The sequence below is a fragment of the Procambarus clarkii genome, chromosome 13 (assembly GCF_040958095.1).
Source record: "Procambarus clarkii isolate CNS0578487 chromosome 13, FALCON_Pclarkii_2.0, whole genome shotgun sequence".
NCBI lineage: Eukaryota > Metazoa > Arthropoda > Malacostraca > Decapoda > Cambaridae > Procambarus > Procambarus clarkii.
The window spans coordinates 21466835-21482836 of record NC_091162.1 but is presented as its reverse complement, the minus strand read 5'-3'; the positions used below and the strand labels follow the sequence as shown (position 1 = coordinate 21482836).

Genomic DNA, 16002 nt, shown 5'->3' with positions numbered 1-16002 from the left:
ATTATCCATATATTTTGTTTTTTAGGGGGGAGGGGTATTTTTTCTTAACTTCATTTCAACACACATTTATCTACAACTTTCACGTATTCGAGTACTGATGCCAAGCAGTATTTATTAAAACTTACAAGATATGACATAAATATGAACTACTATATTTATTGTCGAAGTTTATCTTAATTTTTCTATATGAACAGGATTTCAACTTTGAAACCGAGTAAAAAATTCAGTTTCTTAGCGATTTTCACCATTTTTACATATGTGCAAAGTTCTTAGTTCTAAGGTTTCCATTAGAATGTTTATTCATAAACCAATAACTTTGGGAGTTATACATTATTTTTTTATGTGAAATTTAACAAATAAATATTTTTTTTTTTATTTTCTGTTCACTTTATGATGTTGATACATTAGGAAATGTTGGAGCATTTACTATGTAGATTATACACAACAAATTTGAGTGTATTTGAGAAAGGTTGATACATTTTGCACCGCGCCCCTTAAGCTTGCAAAACAAAGGTTATGAAAGTCCTTGGACTGAGTATCTTCTGTAGATGATGAGTCACATCAACATGGCTGAAGATATGACGACAAAACCGCACATCAGAAAATGAAGAAAAGGTGTCGTTTTGGTTCATTGTGGCCTATTGTCAAGTCATGTGATGTCATCCTCATTTTCTGATGTATGGTTTGCTTATCACCGAGTATCCTGTTGATCAGAGGAATTTTGCCTTTGGTTTTCATCTAGGAATACTGTCAATATTTATGGAGTCCAACCATGCCTATTGCATTTCTAAATAAGTGCAGGATATCTTGTGTGAATGAGATAAACAAAAATATCCTGTTTCAAATGTGGTTAAAATATACTGGGTATACAATTTGTATATAAAATGCAGTCTCACAGAGCAGTGAAATCTTATCCAACTTTAAAATTTTGTGATTAAAAGCACTGACTATGATTTTTTTCTTAAGATTACTGTATGCTGGTATATTTAATTTCAGGTGCAAAATGAGTGCAGCAAAAAACAAAAATAAAAAGGAGTTGTGTTGCTTTTGTGGTATTGGACATGGACAAGAATTACAACTGGGGAAGCTGTATACTCTAGATAACATTACTGTACACTATTATTGTATGGTAAGTTAATACCATTTGTACCATTGTTGAATATGTCATCATATTTTTAATATACTGTACTGTATTGTACAATTGTCATACCGTGTTATATTCGAGTATATCTTTTCTTAATTTTCATTTGTACAGTCATTTATATGTATGTTCATATCTACCTAGGCCTACCCATCCATCAGTCTGTAGGTTTTGTTAAGTACTGTAGTTAAATTCTGAAGTGGTTGGAGCAAAGTCTGGTAAATTAGGTATCCCCATATATTGTATATCCCAATGGGATATACAATATCAGATTTTTTCTCTGAGAGCCATATAAGATTAAGCACTGTTTTTGTTATGCCTTAGAAAATCATAAAGCAGCTAGGAGAGATTAGTTACTGGGGAATGAAGCACCTGTGAGAGATTAGTTACTGGGGATTGGAGCACCTGTGAGATTAGTTACTGGGGAATGTGTCACCTGTGAGAGATTAGTTACTGGGGATTAGCACACCTAGGAGAGATTAGTTACTGGGGAATGTGGCACCTGTGAGAGATTAGTTACTGGGGAATGTGGCACCTGTGAGAGATTAGTTACTGGGGATTAGCACACCTAGGAGAGATTAGTTACTGGGGAATGAAGCACATGTGAGCAATTAATTACTGGGGAATGGAGTAATAAGGGCACTATATCTTCAATTCTTATATCTGATGACAATCTGTATTTTGTCAGCAGTACTATATGTCAAAAGTTAGTTTACTTTCATTAAACTGCATTTGTTATAAAAAAAAAACCTACTCTTAATCTTATGCTATCCTCTACAGTTATTCTCAAGTGGCTTAGCTCAAAATGGCGATGACAATGAAGGCATCTTGGGATTTTTTCCTGAAGACATAGAAAAGGAAATCCACCGGGGAAGAAAGCTGGTAAGTGCCATAAAAAAGGATGCTGAAGAATATGTATATTGCAACTGGAAAAAAATTATTCTTGACTGAAAATACACATATACAGTGGAGCCTTGGTGTTCAAACTTATTGGTTCCTGAAGTCGGGATGAATGATCAAAAGTTTTATCTAATTTTAGTTTTTACGTTTGCCTTTACGTTTTTCTACATATGAAATACATTGGTTTAAATTTCAGGGAAATTTATATGTGACTTAAGCAATCTGAGAGGCCCCTGAATGAGCATAATAACTTTTAGTGTGCCCCTGAGTGAGCATTTTGGCTGTTTTTATTATTAGCAATAGTGATTATGGTGAATACTGGGATTAAAAAACTTTTTTATAACTTGTGTAAACTAAAATTAGGTGAATAAATGAAAATATAAATAAATAAATAAATCCGATTTATTTATGTTTATTGAATGTATATAAATTATTACGGTGGTGAACGCTGGTAATGACTGATGGAGGGCGGACAGGTAGTTAAATGGTCGGGTGTTGAGGCCCTTGGGGAAGGTAGCTGGCGACAGCTTAGGTATTGAGGGTCTCGGGCCTGGGGAAACTTGAAGTACTGCAGGTCATATTGAGATGTCTCGGTTGGTTTGTGAAAAACAGATCTGATGACTTGTTATAATGCAAAGGAACTAACATTACAATGACCAAATTATAAATAGCTGTATGGAAATATGAACGATGAAAGACAGGGGTAAGGTCGGAAACAGGTAGGGAGGGGGAATAGGGGAGGGGCAAGCCAGATAATTACGGTGGTAAGATCATGGTGATGGTGGCGTCTGGCAGGGGGGGAGGGGAGCAGGTTGCGAGGGTTGGCACAGGTGACGCAGGGGGTGGGAGGGGCCGGTCAGGTAGTTAACATCATATGATGTAGCCGGGTAAAGCTACATTTTTAGTTACATAGACATCCTCATTTCTAAGTAAGAATTCTACTTAAAAGTTTACAGTCTAAAATATCTGTTTATGACTATGACTATATCTGAGTTTATTCTCAGTAAAGAAGGGAGCGGACTTTGTCCCTGAATTTTCTATAACAAACTTCTAAGATATCTGAAATTATTTTTCTCATAAGAAACCTTTAACTCCAAATCGGCCTCTTTCGCCCTTGAATTTTTCCCATAAGAAATCTTTAACTCCAAATTGGCCCTTTTTCCTGAAAAAAATCTGCTACGCTGTGTAGCGGAACACAGTAGTAGGGAGTGCAGTCTAACCATGATATTGTTTTTTTTTTTTTTTTAAATTTCGTGTTTAGACTGCAGAGGGTTCTCAAAGACCATTTTCAGATAAAGTGTTCATAAAAGTTTGTTAAAGAGTTCTTATGGGAGAAATTCAGGCTGAAAATCACTTAAACGTTCTTAAAGGTTTTTTATGGGAGAAATTCAAAATTTTTCAGAGTTCAGTTTTTAGGAAAATATTTCAGAGTTCATATAATCATAGAAATTTATTTATGAGTTTATGACCGAAATTTGGGAAAAGACCATTTTCAGAGAATATGTTCCTAGAAGTTTTGTTAAGGAAAATAGACATCTAGCCATGACTTTTTACAGCTATTTCACCTGAAAAAGACCGATTTCCTACAGAGACCACTTGAAGACCGATTTTCTTCAGAGATCATTTATGACCAAAAATATGACAGTCCTATTTGAAGACCGAAATTTACTGAAATGTGACAGATTATTTTAGACCCAAATATTGTCAGAGCCCTACCATTATAACTTGTGGTAGTTGTGCTTCTAGGGTTGTGAGGCAACGGTATGAAGTATCCTGGCCTTCCCTTTGTCGTATTTTTTCTTTTGTCTCCTATTTTCGGTATTTTGTTTTTGTTAACCTACTTAATACTTCTTGATGGGGTTCTGGGAGTTCTACTCCCCAAGCCCGGCCTGAGGCCAGGCTTGATGTGTGAGAGCTTGGTCCAACAGGCTGTTGCTTGGAGTGGCCCGCAGGCCCACATACCCACTACAACCCAGTTGGTCTGGCACTTCTTGAAGAAAACTATCTAATTTTCTCTTTGAAGATGTCCATTGTTGTTCCAGCAATATTTCTTATACATGCGAGGAGGATGTTGAACAACCGTGGACCTCTGATGTTTGTATAGTGTTCTGATTGTGCCTATGGCACCCCCTGCTCTTCACTGGTTCTACAGTATCCACTCGATTTAACGGCCTATATGGGGCTGTACCCTGGTCGTTAAATGTGGGGCTCTGGTATTTCCGAAGTTGTTAAGTGTCGGTAATATTTCAAGTAACATTCGAATAAGATATATTTTGTACAGACAGCCACTTGGTACACCATGTACCAAGAACTGCAGAACTCCATGTACTTTAACTGATGCCAGAAAGCTAATATATACATACTGTATCAGCCTGGATAGCTCCGGGAAGCCTTTGGATCTAACCCAGAAAATGGCATTTCATTACATTCAACGCTTTTTTTTTTCCTTGAATAAAGTGCTAGTGTGACGAATTATTCGAACTTGGAACCATTAGAGTGCTGAGGTATCACTGTATAGGGTTACAGTAGGTAGTTAGGTGTAAAAACACTATATTGAGCTCAAGTTAATTAAGTTGGACTAGCAGTATTTAACTACATTTACAAATTTAAGAAAGTTATCCATTTGGCATTTTTCAGTCTTGCTGTTACTGTCTCAAGAAAGGAGCAACAATTGGCTGCTCGGAGAAAAAGTGTCGCAGAACTTACCATTATGCATGTGGATTACAACGTTTTGCTGTTGGTAAATTTGCTGATGATTTCAGGTGAGTGATTCATTGGTTTTTGACATTTCAATGTTCAAATAGTTGATGCTTCCCAGAATATCCTTTCAAGTTATAATGATTATTTTTACCTGCTGTTCCCCTTCAGCATGCTGGTTTATTCATCTCAAATGGGAAAACCCCTTTGGTGTTTTGTAAAGCTATTGAGGTCTTGATCATGGGTTGACTAATAATCATAATGTTTATTGGATCTGTAGACACTTAGCCCTTGTTGACCAGACCACACACTAGAAGGTGAAGGGACGATGACGTTTTGGTCCGTCCTGGACCATTCTCAAGTCGATTGTGACCGAAACGTCGTCGTCTTTTCACCTTCTAGTGTGTGGTCTGGTCAACATAATTTAGCCACGTTATTGTGACTCATCGCCTACACACTTAGCCCTTGTATGGTGCCGGGCTATTTAGTATTTGTCACCCACAGGCACATACCAAAAAAAAAAAAATGTATTTCTTCTAAACGTGTTAATTTGTGTTCACTGATCATGGGAAAAATAATAAAAAAAATCGAAAGTGGCATATATTGCCCGCTATAGGGTGGGGGAATTCTGGCAAAAAACAGGCACTGACTCAGCGTGCGTCCCAGACGGTCTGTTGCTCCCAGCTGTCAGGCAGGAGTGGCCACAAAGAGATAATTACCTAATTATTTCAATGTCTCTGATTGATTTTTCGTAGTTTTTTTTCCTGTAATATTGTTCCATAGTGTGTAGTGTGATATATTTATATAATAAAATGAGTGAATCATCGTTGTACTCAAAAATATGGTGTGCATATTGTTGATTCAATTATGTTCATCAAACAGTGAACAAATACTTTATCGGTTATTACACTATATACACAGGTTATATATAAGTGTCTGCATGTTTTGTTCACCATAACGAACCACTTAAGTTGCTATTATGAGTCAAAAAGTAGCGAGGAGTGACCGCCACACACCAGCCAGCCACTCGCTGCCACTCACTCCCTCAACACCTCACTCGCCCACATTCTCCTCCCACCATACTGTTTTTGCTTTTATTCACTACAGTGTGTCCTCACTTGAACGAACTATATGGGGCGAAGCCGATTCGTTCCAGTGCGGAATTCGTTCCATCCGTCCGGCCCCAACAACCTTCTTATTTTTTTTTTTTAAACATATGCCAGGACACATTAGTTTGTTTCTTTGTTGTGTGGTGCTTCATTATAATATCTTTCATGCTCTTTTGGTGTCAATAATAATCTGAGATGCGAGAATCACCATCCCCCACCCCACTCACACCATCCTCCACACCACCCACACCATCCTCCACACCACCCACACCATCCTCCACACCATCCTCCACACCACCCACACCATCCCCCACACCACCCACACCATCCCCCACACCACCCACACCATCCTCCACACCACCCACACCATCCTCCACACCACCCACACCATCCTCCACACCACCCACACCATCCTCCACACCACCCACACCATCCTCCACACCACCCACACCATCCTCCACACCACCCACACCACCCACACCATCCTCCACACCACCCACACCATCCTCCACACCACCCACACCATCCTCCACACCACCCACACCATCCTCCACACCACCCACACCATCCCCCACACCACCCACACCATCCCCCACACCACCCACACCATCCCCACACCATCCTCCACACCATCCATACCATCCCCACACCACCCATACCATCCCCCACACCACCCACACCATCCCCACACCACCCATACCATCCCCCACACCACCCACACCATCCCCACACCATCCTCCACACCACCCACACCATCCCCCACACCACCCACACCATCCCCCACACCACCCACACCACCCACACCATCCCCCACACCATACCCCACACCACCCACACCATACCCCACACCACCCACACCATCCCCCACACCACCCACACCATCCCCCACACCACCCACACCATCCCCCACACCACCCACACCATCCCCCACACCACCCACACCATCCCCCACACCACCCACACCATCCCCCACACCACCCACACCATCCCCAACACCATTCGCCCCCACCACCCACACTCCCCACACCACCACCCACACACCCCACACACCCCACACCACCTACATCATCCCCCCACACCCAACCACACCACCCACACCAACCCACCCACACCCAAACCACACCACACCACCCAAACCATACCACACCACCCACACCATACCACACCACCCACACCGTGTATTGAAGCAGCAGGCTTGGAAGCGTCTCAACTCGCCCGACAAAAAAAAAATGATGGGTTGACAGGTCTCCTCTCACACCTCCAGGACCCCCCCACCCCCCAGGTACCCGGCCATACACACCACAATGCCAAGTCAGCTATTGTTTTCTTCAGGAAACAATAAAACATGTTAATGATTAATAATGTATAGTAATACACGAAAATTAACATATTTTGGCATATATATTTTACAGCTAAGATTGAGATTTATAATAGAGTATGAATGAGAGGTTTGGCAGCCATGCGTGGTCACCACCCTTCTCTCTCCACTTCCACCTACCCTGACAACACCTTCCACCACTGACCCCACCTGCCTCTTTCCACCACCTGCCTCCCCTGACACCGCCTGCGTCCCCTGACACCGCCTGCGTCCCCTGACCCCACCTGCCTCCCCTGACCCCACCTGCCTCCCCTGACCCCACCTGCCTCCCCTGACCCCACCTGCCTACCCTGACCCCACCTGCCTCCCCTGACCCCACCTGCCTCCCCTGACCCCACCTGCCTCCCCTGACCCCACCTGCCTCCCCTGACCCCACCTGCCTCCCCTGACCCCACCTGCCTCCCCTGACCCCACCTGCCTCCCCTGACCCCACCTGCCTCCCCTGACCCCACCTGCCTCCCCTGACACCACCTGCCTCTTTCCACCACCTGCCTCCCCTGACCCCACCTGCCTCCCCTGACCCCACCTGCCTCCCCTGACACCGCCTGCCTCCCCTGACCCCACCTGCCTCCCCTGACACCACCTGCCTCCCCTGACACCACCTGCCTCATTCCACCACCTGCCTCCCCTGACACCGCCTGCCTCCCCTGACCCCACCTGCCTCCTCTGACCCCACCTGCCTCCCCTGACCCCACCTGCCTCCCCTGACCCCACCTGCCTCCCCTGACCCCACCTGCCTCCCCTGACCCCACCTGCCTCCCCTGACCCCACCTGCCTCCCCTGACACCGCCTGCCTCCCCTGACCCCACCTGCCTCCCCTGACACCACCTGCCTCCCCTGACCCCACCTGCCTCCCCTGACCCCACCTGCCTCCTCTGACACCACCTGCCTCCCCTGACACCACCTGCCTCCCCTGACACCGCCTGCCTCCCCTGACACTGCCTGCCTCCCCTGACACCACCTGCCTCCCCTGACACCGCCTGCCTCCCCTGACACCGCCTGCCTCCCCTGACACCGCCTGCCTCCCCTGACACCACCTGCCTCCCCTGACACCACCTGCCTCCCCTGACACCACCTGCCTCCCCTGACACCACCTGCCTCCCCTGACACCACCTGCCTCCCCTGACACCGCCTGCCTCCCCTGACACTGCCTGCCTCCCCTGACACTGCCTGCCTCCCCTGACACTGCCTGCCTCCCCTGACACTGCCTGCCTCCCCTGACACCGCCTGCCTCCCCTGACACCGCCTGCCTCCCCTGACACCACCACAAATGATGCCAGCCACCTCACCAAGGCCTAACGTTCACACGACCTGTGCTTGTTTTATTGGCCTCCTCAAAATTTATTCTAAATAGGTATTAGTACAGTACATAGGCTGTTAGAGGAGGGAGGGAGGGATCCAGGAAACAACCCCCCCCCACCCTCCCACCCCCCCCCCCAATGGCTCAGGGAGCGACCGGCCGGCCACACAATGCCAGCTGTTATCTAAACCCCCATTGTGTTAAAAATTCTGTGAAAATGAAATGTGTTCAAACTGTTTAAAATATGTACTGTATATATTACAATTTTCACCATTATTATTGCTCCAATATGACATTTTTCTAATAAAAAGGCTATTTTCAGTGTAGATAATGCGATAATTATCATTAAATTGACTCTTGGCATCTGACGACGAGAGGAGAGTGAGTGGTCTCTGTGGTCAGGTGGAGGAAGGAGGGTGGGGGCGGGGGAGCACGTGTTGCCTCCTGACAACAACTCTCTCACTAATGCCCCCCTGACACCATTTTATCACCATTTTTATCACCATTTCTCCCTAGAAACAATGGGTAGGGATAATAAAACACTACATAACTGTTTACACTCTGGCGAATCATAGTTGATGACAGCCAGCTCTGACGCTCGGCCTCGGTGACCGCTTGGACGAACATTCCTCACTTAATCGAACATTTGTATGTTCCACTGAACATTTGGTACCGAATTCAATTTGTTCGGCTCTTCCGGGAATTCGATAGAGCGGGGTTCGTTAGTCTGAGGAAGCACTGTATATACAGACGTTATATATAAGTACAGTACAGTATCTACATTCGTGTTCACCATAACGAACCACTAAGTTGGCATGCTGAGTGGCAGTGGCAGCCTGCCACTGGCTGCTACTTCCTCCCTCAACTTACCTAACTCGCCCACATTCTCCTCCCACAATACTGTTTTTGCTTTTATTCACTATATACAGACGTTATATATATAAGTATTTACATGTTTTGTTAACCATAACTGTACATCTAAGCTTGTATGGTGAGTAAATGCACAAAGACGTAGCTACTCACACAGTCAGCTGGTGGCGGCCGTCCTCAAGGCCAGACGCACTAATATTTCTCCTCCAACAATACTGTTTGTGGTGTTAGTACACTATATACACACATTATATATAAGTATCTACCTGTTTTATTCACCATACTTGTACAAGTAAGCTGGTATGGTGCCCAAAGACCATAGTGGTCACCAGTAAACAACATGACAAGTCGTGCAGACGACACACCTCCCTCACCAAAATGGCGGCTCCCAACCTACTCCTATTGCTGTTATTGCACTCTATACACACGTTATATATAAGTATCTACATTTGTGTTCACCATAGCGAACCACTAAGCTGGTATGGTGAGTGCAGTCAATAAAAGGTGGCTACACACAGTCAGAAGAAAACGCCACCACCCTCCCTCCCACAGCATTACTCCTCCCTCCATGGAGCACAGTACTAAATATCACCACAATCCTGCTATTATCAGAACCCTGGTCAGTTTTATCACAGTCAGGGGTCTTCTGTAATAATATCATCGCTAAATAATAGCAAGAACATGTATATTATGGCATTTTTAGGCGATGGTGGCCACAAGCTGAACAGCAGTGCTGTGAGCTCATGCTGCGTGCGTCAGGCTTGGTAGCTCAATACTGAGGCCCCTCACACCCAGGAATTTGGTCCACGATTGTTTTTTTAAATTGGCGTCTGTTTACAAGAGCCCTGATAAAGGTGTGGTGTACCCTGTGTATCTGCGGGCCATTTAAATATTGAGCGGTACTCCAAAACATCATATGATGTGGAGCGCAAGTTACTGCAAGTCACTCAACGCATCATATGATGTCTTGCACAACTAAAGGGTTAACAAGTTCAAATATCAAGAGTCTCTGATTCATCACTCAGAACCGAGTCATCACTGATACACTGTTTATCATCTGAATATATTTTAAGCTTTAGTAACATTTTTATTATTCAGGTTTATGATACCAAGTCATCTTTGTCTAACAATTTTGTCATAAGAGTATTTGTGTTTTCAGATTCTTTATTGCAAGCAATTTGCAGCCAGTGTATTCTGTGGTGCTGTTTCAGTGCCTTGCATCTCAAGTTTTCCCTTCTCCAAATATCTTATATTATTATTGATCTCCCTATGCATTTATTTTTACTTTTACTTTCCTTCTAGGTCATATTGTGCACAGCATCGTGACTATCAGAAAGGACCTGGTGTGGGTGCAGAAGTTGAATGTCCTATTTGCATGGAGGAACTTATAGCAGATCCAAAGGTAGCGGTTTGGGCTCCTTGCTGTAAGAGGGATTCATGGTTTCATAAAATTTGTCTGCAGGTAAGAAATCTGTAAATTTAAGTAATATTTTATTAAAGTTTCCCAGATCCCTTTATTATTATTATTATTATTATAATAATAATAATAATATATGGTCATGCATAGATAATAGTTTAAGTGTCTTGATCATGCAGCTGCTAATCTCAAATTGTTTATGTGGTTTTGGTGCTGTTTGTTTTGTAATAATTGTCTATATGTTTATGTATATATTTGATATCCTGTGAAGTATTTATACTAGAGGAAAAACCCACATGCAGAAGGCATTTGAGATGTCTTCTTATTCTTGAAGGTACATGAAGGAGCAGTTGGAATGCATGTCAAACAATTATGCTTGTTGAGTTGACATTTGTAGAAGTGAAGCAGTCAAAACCTGCTTCAATAAATATTACAAGGATGCAAGATTTATCTAGGTAGTGTATTCTTGCATAATTTTTATTTCCTATTTGCTATCTTTTACATCCTTAAGATGTGCAATTGGGAATATAATGACTGCTTCACTTAATCAGTAACCCAGCCAGACTCCTAGAATTCTATATTCATCAATAATTGTATAAAACCATTATCCACAGGCCCTAAACATCTGTTGGAAATGGAGTCTAGATACTGATCTTATCCTTGACATACTTACATCAGTGGAGATCGTGCCACTTCACAAAGGAGGTAGTAAAACAGATGGGAAAAATTAGAGACAGATTTCACTATCATTACACATCATAAAAATATTTGAAATGTGTGCTAGGTAGGAAGATAACGCATGGAATCAGTGTCTACATAACCCTGGGCAACAGGGTTCAGAACTTGCCTCTCACAATTGCTAGACCACTATGACATGGTCTTAGATGCCATGCAAGACAAGCAAAATGCTGGCGCACTTGCACAGATTTTACAAAAGCCTTTGACACAAATGTGACCGTGGTGAACCTGTACACCAGTTGATTGACAGTCAAGAGGTGGGACCAAAGAGCTCGCTCAACCTTCGCAAGCCCAATTAGGTGAGTACCAAAATGTGCACAGAAGAAACTAATGTACTGGCTAAGTTGGGAATCTTTAACTTCCTAATGGACAGAACCTATAGTGTAATAGTCAACAAAGTCAACTCTGGTAATCTACTATGAAAAGCTCAGTCCCCCAGAGTATTGTGCTTATTCTGGGGCTTTTTCTCGTCCTCATATCAGAAATAGACAGATACAAACTATAGTACTGTACTGTATCATCCTTTGCAGATGACACTAGATTCTTCATGAGAGTAGACAATAGAGGGCACAGCAAACCTTGAATTTGATGTTAATTAAGTCTTTCAATGGGCCACAGAAAATAACATATTTAATGAGGATAAGTTCTAGCTCCAATGCTGTGGAAAAAATTTAAATATCAAACAGAAACCACATATAAGACGTCGAACCACACTATTGAAAGAAAATGCAATGTTAAAAATGTAGGGGTAATCATGTTGGAAGTCCTTACTTTTAAACATAGTAGTTGTCACAAATGCAAGAAAAATGACAAGGTTGGATAACAAGGAACTTTCACACAAAGAGATTGTACACCAATGATACTTTTAAGACACTAGTGCTCTCTAGAGTGGAATATTGTTGCACACTAATAACAGCCCAAATCCAAACTGGAGAAATTGCTCACCTGGAGAGCATGCAAAAATGTTTTACTGCTAGAATCCTTTCAATAAAACATCAAAATTATTGGGACCTTAAAATGCTTAATTCTGTATTCCCTAGAGCGCAGGCAAGAGATACATAATTAAATAATAGCACTGGTTCTGAATCTGTGCACAGAAATAACACCATGAGACCAGAATGCATGGTAGGATAAAATAGCCCCACTGAAAAGCAGAAGTGCAATAGGCACACTGAGGAAAAACTTGATTAATATCAAAGGCCCAAGACTTTTCAACTCTCTCCTGCCACACATACAGAGCATAACTGGCTGACCTTTTGCAGTGTTCAAAAGAAAACTTGACAAACACCTTCAAAGAATACCTGATCAACCAGGCTGTGACTCATATGTCAGGCTGCGACTCATACGTCAGGCTGTGACTCATACGTCAAGCTGCAAGCAGCCACATTGAACCGCCTGGTTATCCAGACCAACCAGGAAGTCTAGTGAGAGACTGGGCCGTGGCGACGTTGATCCTCAGAATCATTGACAGGTCAGGGTATGGCAGTCATTTAAGGAGTTCATTGTGATGTTCTTTCCTAAATTAACATTTAGGAATAGCCTAGATATCCTGAAAATAAAAGAAAATTATATGGTTTTTATATTAGATACATACATTGAATAGCAAGGTTCATATTCTTCTATGACCATTAAATTTACTGAAGTTGTAATTTTTATTATTTATTTATTTATTAGCTGTACCCAGCCACAGCAACCTTCCCCTATCTACCAGTCCTCCCCACTATTCCCCCTGCCCCATCCCCTCATCCTTCCAACCATTCCTCACTCACCCGTCCCCTCTTCCTCCCAACCATTCCCCCACTCCCTCGTCCCCTCATCCTCCCCACTGTTCCCCCCCCCCTCCCCCGTCACTTTGTCCTCCCCAACATCCCTCACTCCAGCTTCTGTTCATCCTCCTAACCATTCCCCACTCCATAGGCCCCTCCTCCTCCTCCCCACCATCTCCCACTCCCCCCATCCCCTCGTCCTCCCTACCATTCCCCCCCCCCCCTCCCCGTCCCCTCGTCCTTTCCACCAACCCCCACTCCTCTGTCCCCTTGTCCTTCCCACCATTCTCCATTCCCCTGTCCCCTCGTCCCCACGATCCCCAACTGCCCCGTCTCCCTCACCCTCCCCGCTATTACCCCCTCCCCTGTCCCCTCTACCTCCCCACCATCCCCCACTCCTGTCCCCTTGTTATCCCCAGCATTCCCCACTCCCTCGTTCGATGCATTCCTAAACGATCTGATGTTCCCATCAGAAAATTGGGAACATTAAATGCTTTGATGTTCCCATCACTGAAATAGTCAGTTAAAAAAACAAAATGAAAAACAATGAAAAAAAAATAAAAAATAAACTATATTCGGGAAATGAACGGTATGGTAAACAACACAGCTCAATTCCAATGCAATGTTGTCACACACACAAATTAAATCAAAATGAAAATCAATTGAAATCTATGAAAATTCAATATGTCAATGCAATCAGAAACATTGAAATGGAATCGTAACATATTAAGTATTGCGTGTGTTGCTCTTACGTGCAACAGATGGCGCCGTTTTTTAAAAAATGAACAATTTTACCTGTCACAGGTGTGGCATCTATACTTATACTTACAAAATGGTACACAACACAGCTCAATTTAGCCGCAATGTCACACAAAATATTAAATCAAAATGAAAATAAATTGAAATTTTTGAAAATTAAATTTATCAATGCAATCGGAAACACTGAAATGGAATCGTAACATATTTAGTATAGCGTGAGTTGCTATTATGTGCAACAGATGGCGCTGTTTTTCAAAAACGCATGTTTTTACTTGTCACAGGTGTGGCATCTATATAGTCGGTATATAAAAATACGTGCGTATTCGAATGGAATGTCAAAATTTCAAAGCCATCGGTGAAGAAATTTCGGAGATTACAGCGTGTGTTGCTCTTACGTCTAACAGATGGTGCTGTTTTTCAAGAAAAGCATGTTTTTTCCTGTCACAGGTGAGGCATGCATATGGTAGGCATATAAAAACGCGCACCTATTCGAATGCAACGTTGTCAAAATTTTAAAGCCATCGGTAAAGAGGTTTCGAAGATTTCCCTCGCATGAAAAACACAATTTAAAAAAAAAATGTTTTTCCCTGTCACAGACGTGACATCTATATAATATGTATATATAAACCAGCTTGGATGCGAATGGAACATTGTGTGAAAATTTCAAAGCAATCGGTGAAGAACTTTCGGAGATTAGCGATTTTGAACAAACGAACATTTCCACTTTTATTTATATAGATTTTTGTATTTTGTTTTTTACAGAAATTGGCTTTAAGTGCTGGGTACTTCTTTAAGTGTCCACTGTGCAACGACAAGGAAACGTTTTTAAGGGAGATGCAAAATGTTGGCATCTTTGTACCGGAAAAGTAAGTTTTAAATTTTTGTATGGTATTTTATTTATACAACAGTGTGTTGTCTGTTAGCACCTATTGGGAGTGAGACTTGGTTCTTGTTCCTTTTTTCTTGTAATTAGTGCCTGGTATTGGGGGTGCATATAATAATGTTGTTGTGTTTGCACCAGCGAGTTAAAGCAGTATGCCTTTTTGTAAATTTATATCGGCTCCATTCAAGAAGGTAATATCAATGTTTCATGATCACAAAAACTATTGATTTGTAATAAATGCTGGTCCAGAATGTTAATGTTGAACATATGCAATAAATTGTGGTGCATATTGGCTCTTGAACCACAGACACTCACATTGCTACCAGGCCTGCCAAGTCATGTGGGAATAATAGGAAAGGACATTGCAGATGAAGCTGCAAAACGTGCAACTAAGCGAAGAAATGTAGACATATACTACAGAGTCGTAATTTTAAGAAAGTAATTAGAAATAGAGCAATGCAGATGATATACAGTGACCACAACATAGCAGTGGCAACATCAGGATCTGCAGATTGGTACAAGAATTCAACCAACTACGAACCACTTATTTTGATGAAAGGGAGCAGTAGAATAGTTGAAGTACTTACATTGCATCAGGCTTGGATACCCATGTGCATGGGAAATAGGCTTACAGGTTCCAGAAGATGAGAGGAAATGTCAGTACTGTGGAGAAATGTCCGAAAGACCACTGGAACATCATCTAACACAGTGCACAGTTACAAACCCAAAAAGATTTAAACTTAGAATCAATAAAGCAGAAGTTGTTGTTAAACACATGGGGCAAAATCCTACTGAAGCGACCATACGATTCATAAATACACACACTTTGCCTAAGTAAAACAAAAGCAAGCAACACTTAGTGGGCCAGCCAGAGGCTTGGGTTGAAACTTTGGGGATTTCCTCTTTCGGAGTGGCGACGGAGGCAATCAAGTATGTTCCTTCAGCCGTGCCGTATGGGTCTGACCAGTGGGCTCCCATCCCATGTTTGTACGGCTGCCCCAGCTTTTCCTTGTCAAGCTAGGGCTTTTGGGGTGCGGCTCAGCC

General features: G+C 42.8%; 1 protein-coding gene across 1 annotated transcript in view; it reads left to right on the top strand.

Annotated features, from left to right (window-relative positions):
• Window positions 1-16002, top strand: part of LOC123757248 (uncharacterized) — a 67143-nt gene that overhangs the window by 12142 nt on the left and 38999 nt on the right. Inside the window, exons 2-6 of the mRNA XM_045740768.2 lie at window positions 997-1129; window positions 1922-2023; window positions 4679-4803; window positions 10698-10857; window positions 14838-14941. Coding sequence (XP_045596724.1) covers window positions 1004-1129; window positions 1922-2023; window positions 4679-4803; window positions 10698-10857; window positions 14838-14941 — 617 coding nt within the window. The 5' untranslated portion in view covers window positions 997-1003. The remainder of the gene's footprint in view (window positions 1-996; window positions 1130-1921; window positions 2024-4678; window positions 4804-10697; window positions 10858-14837; window positions 14942-16002) is intronic.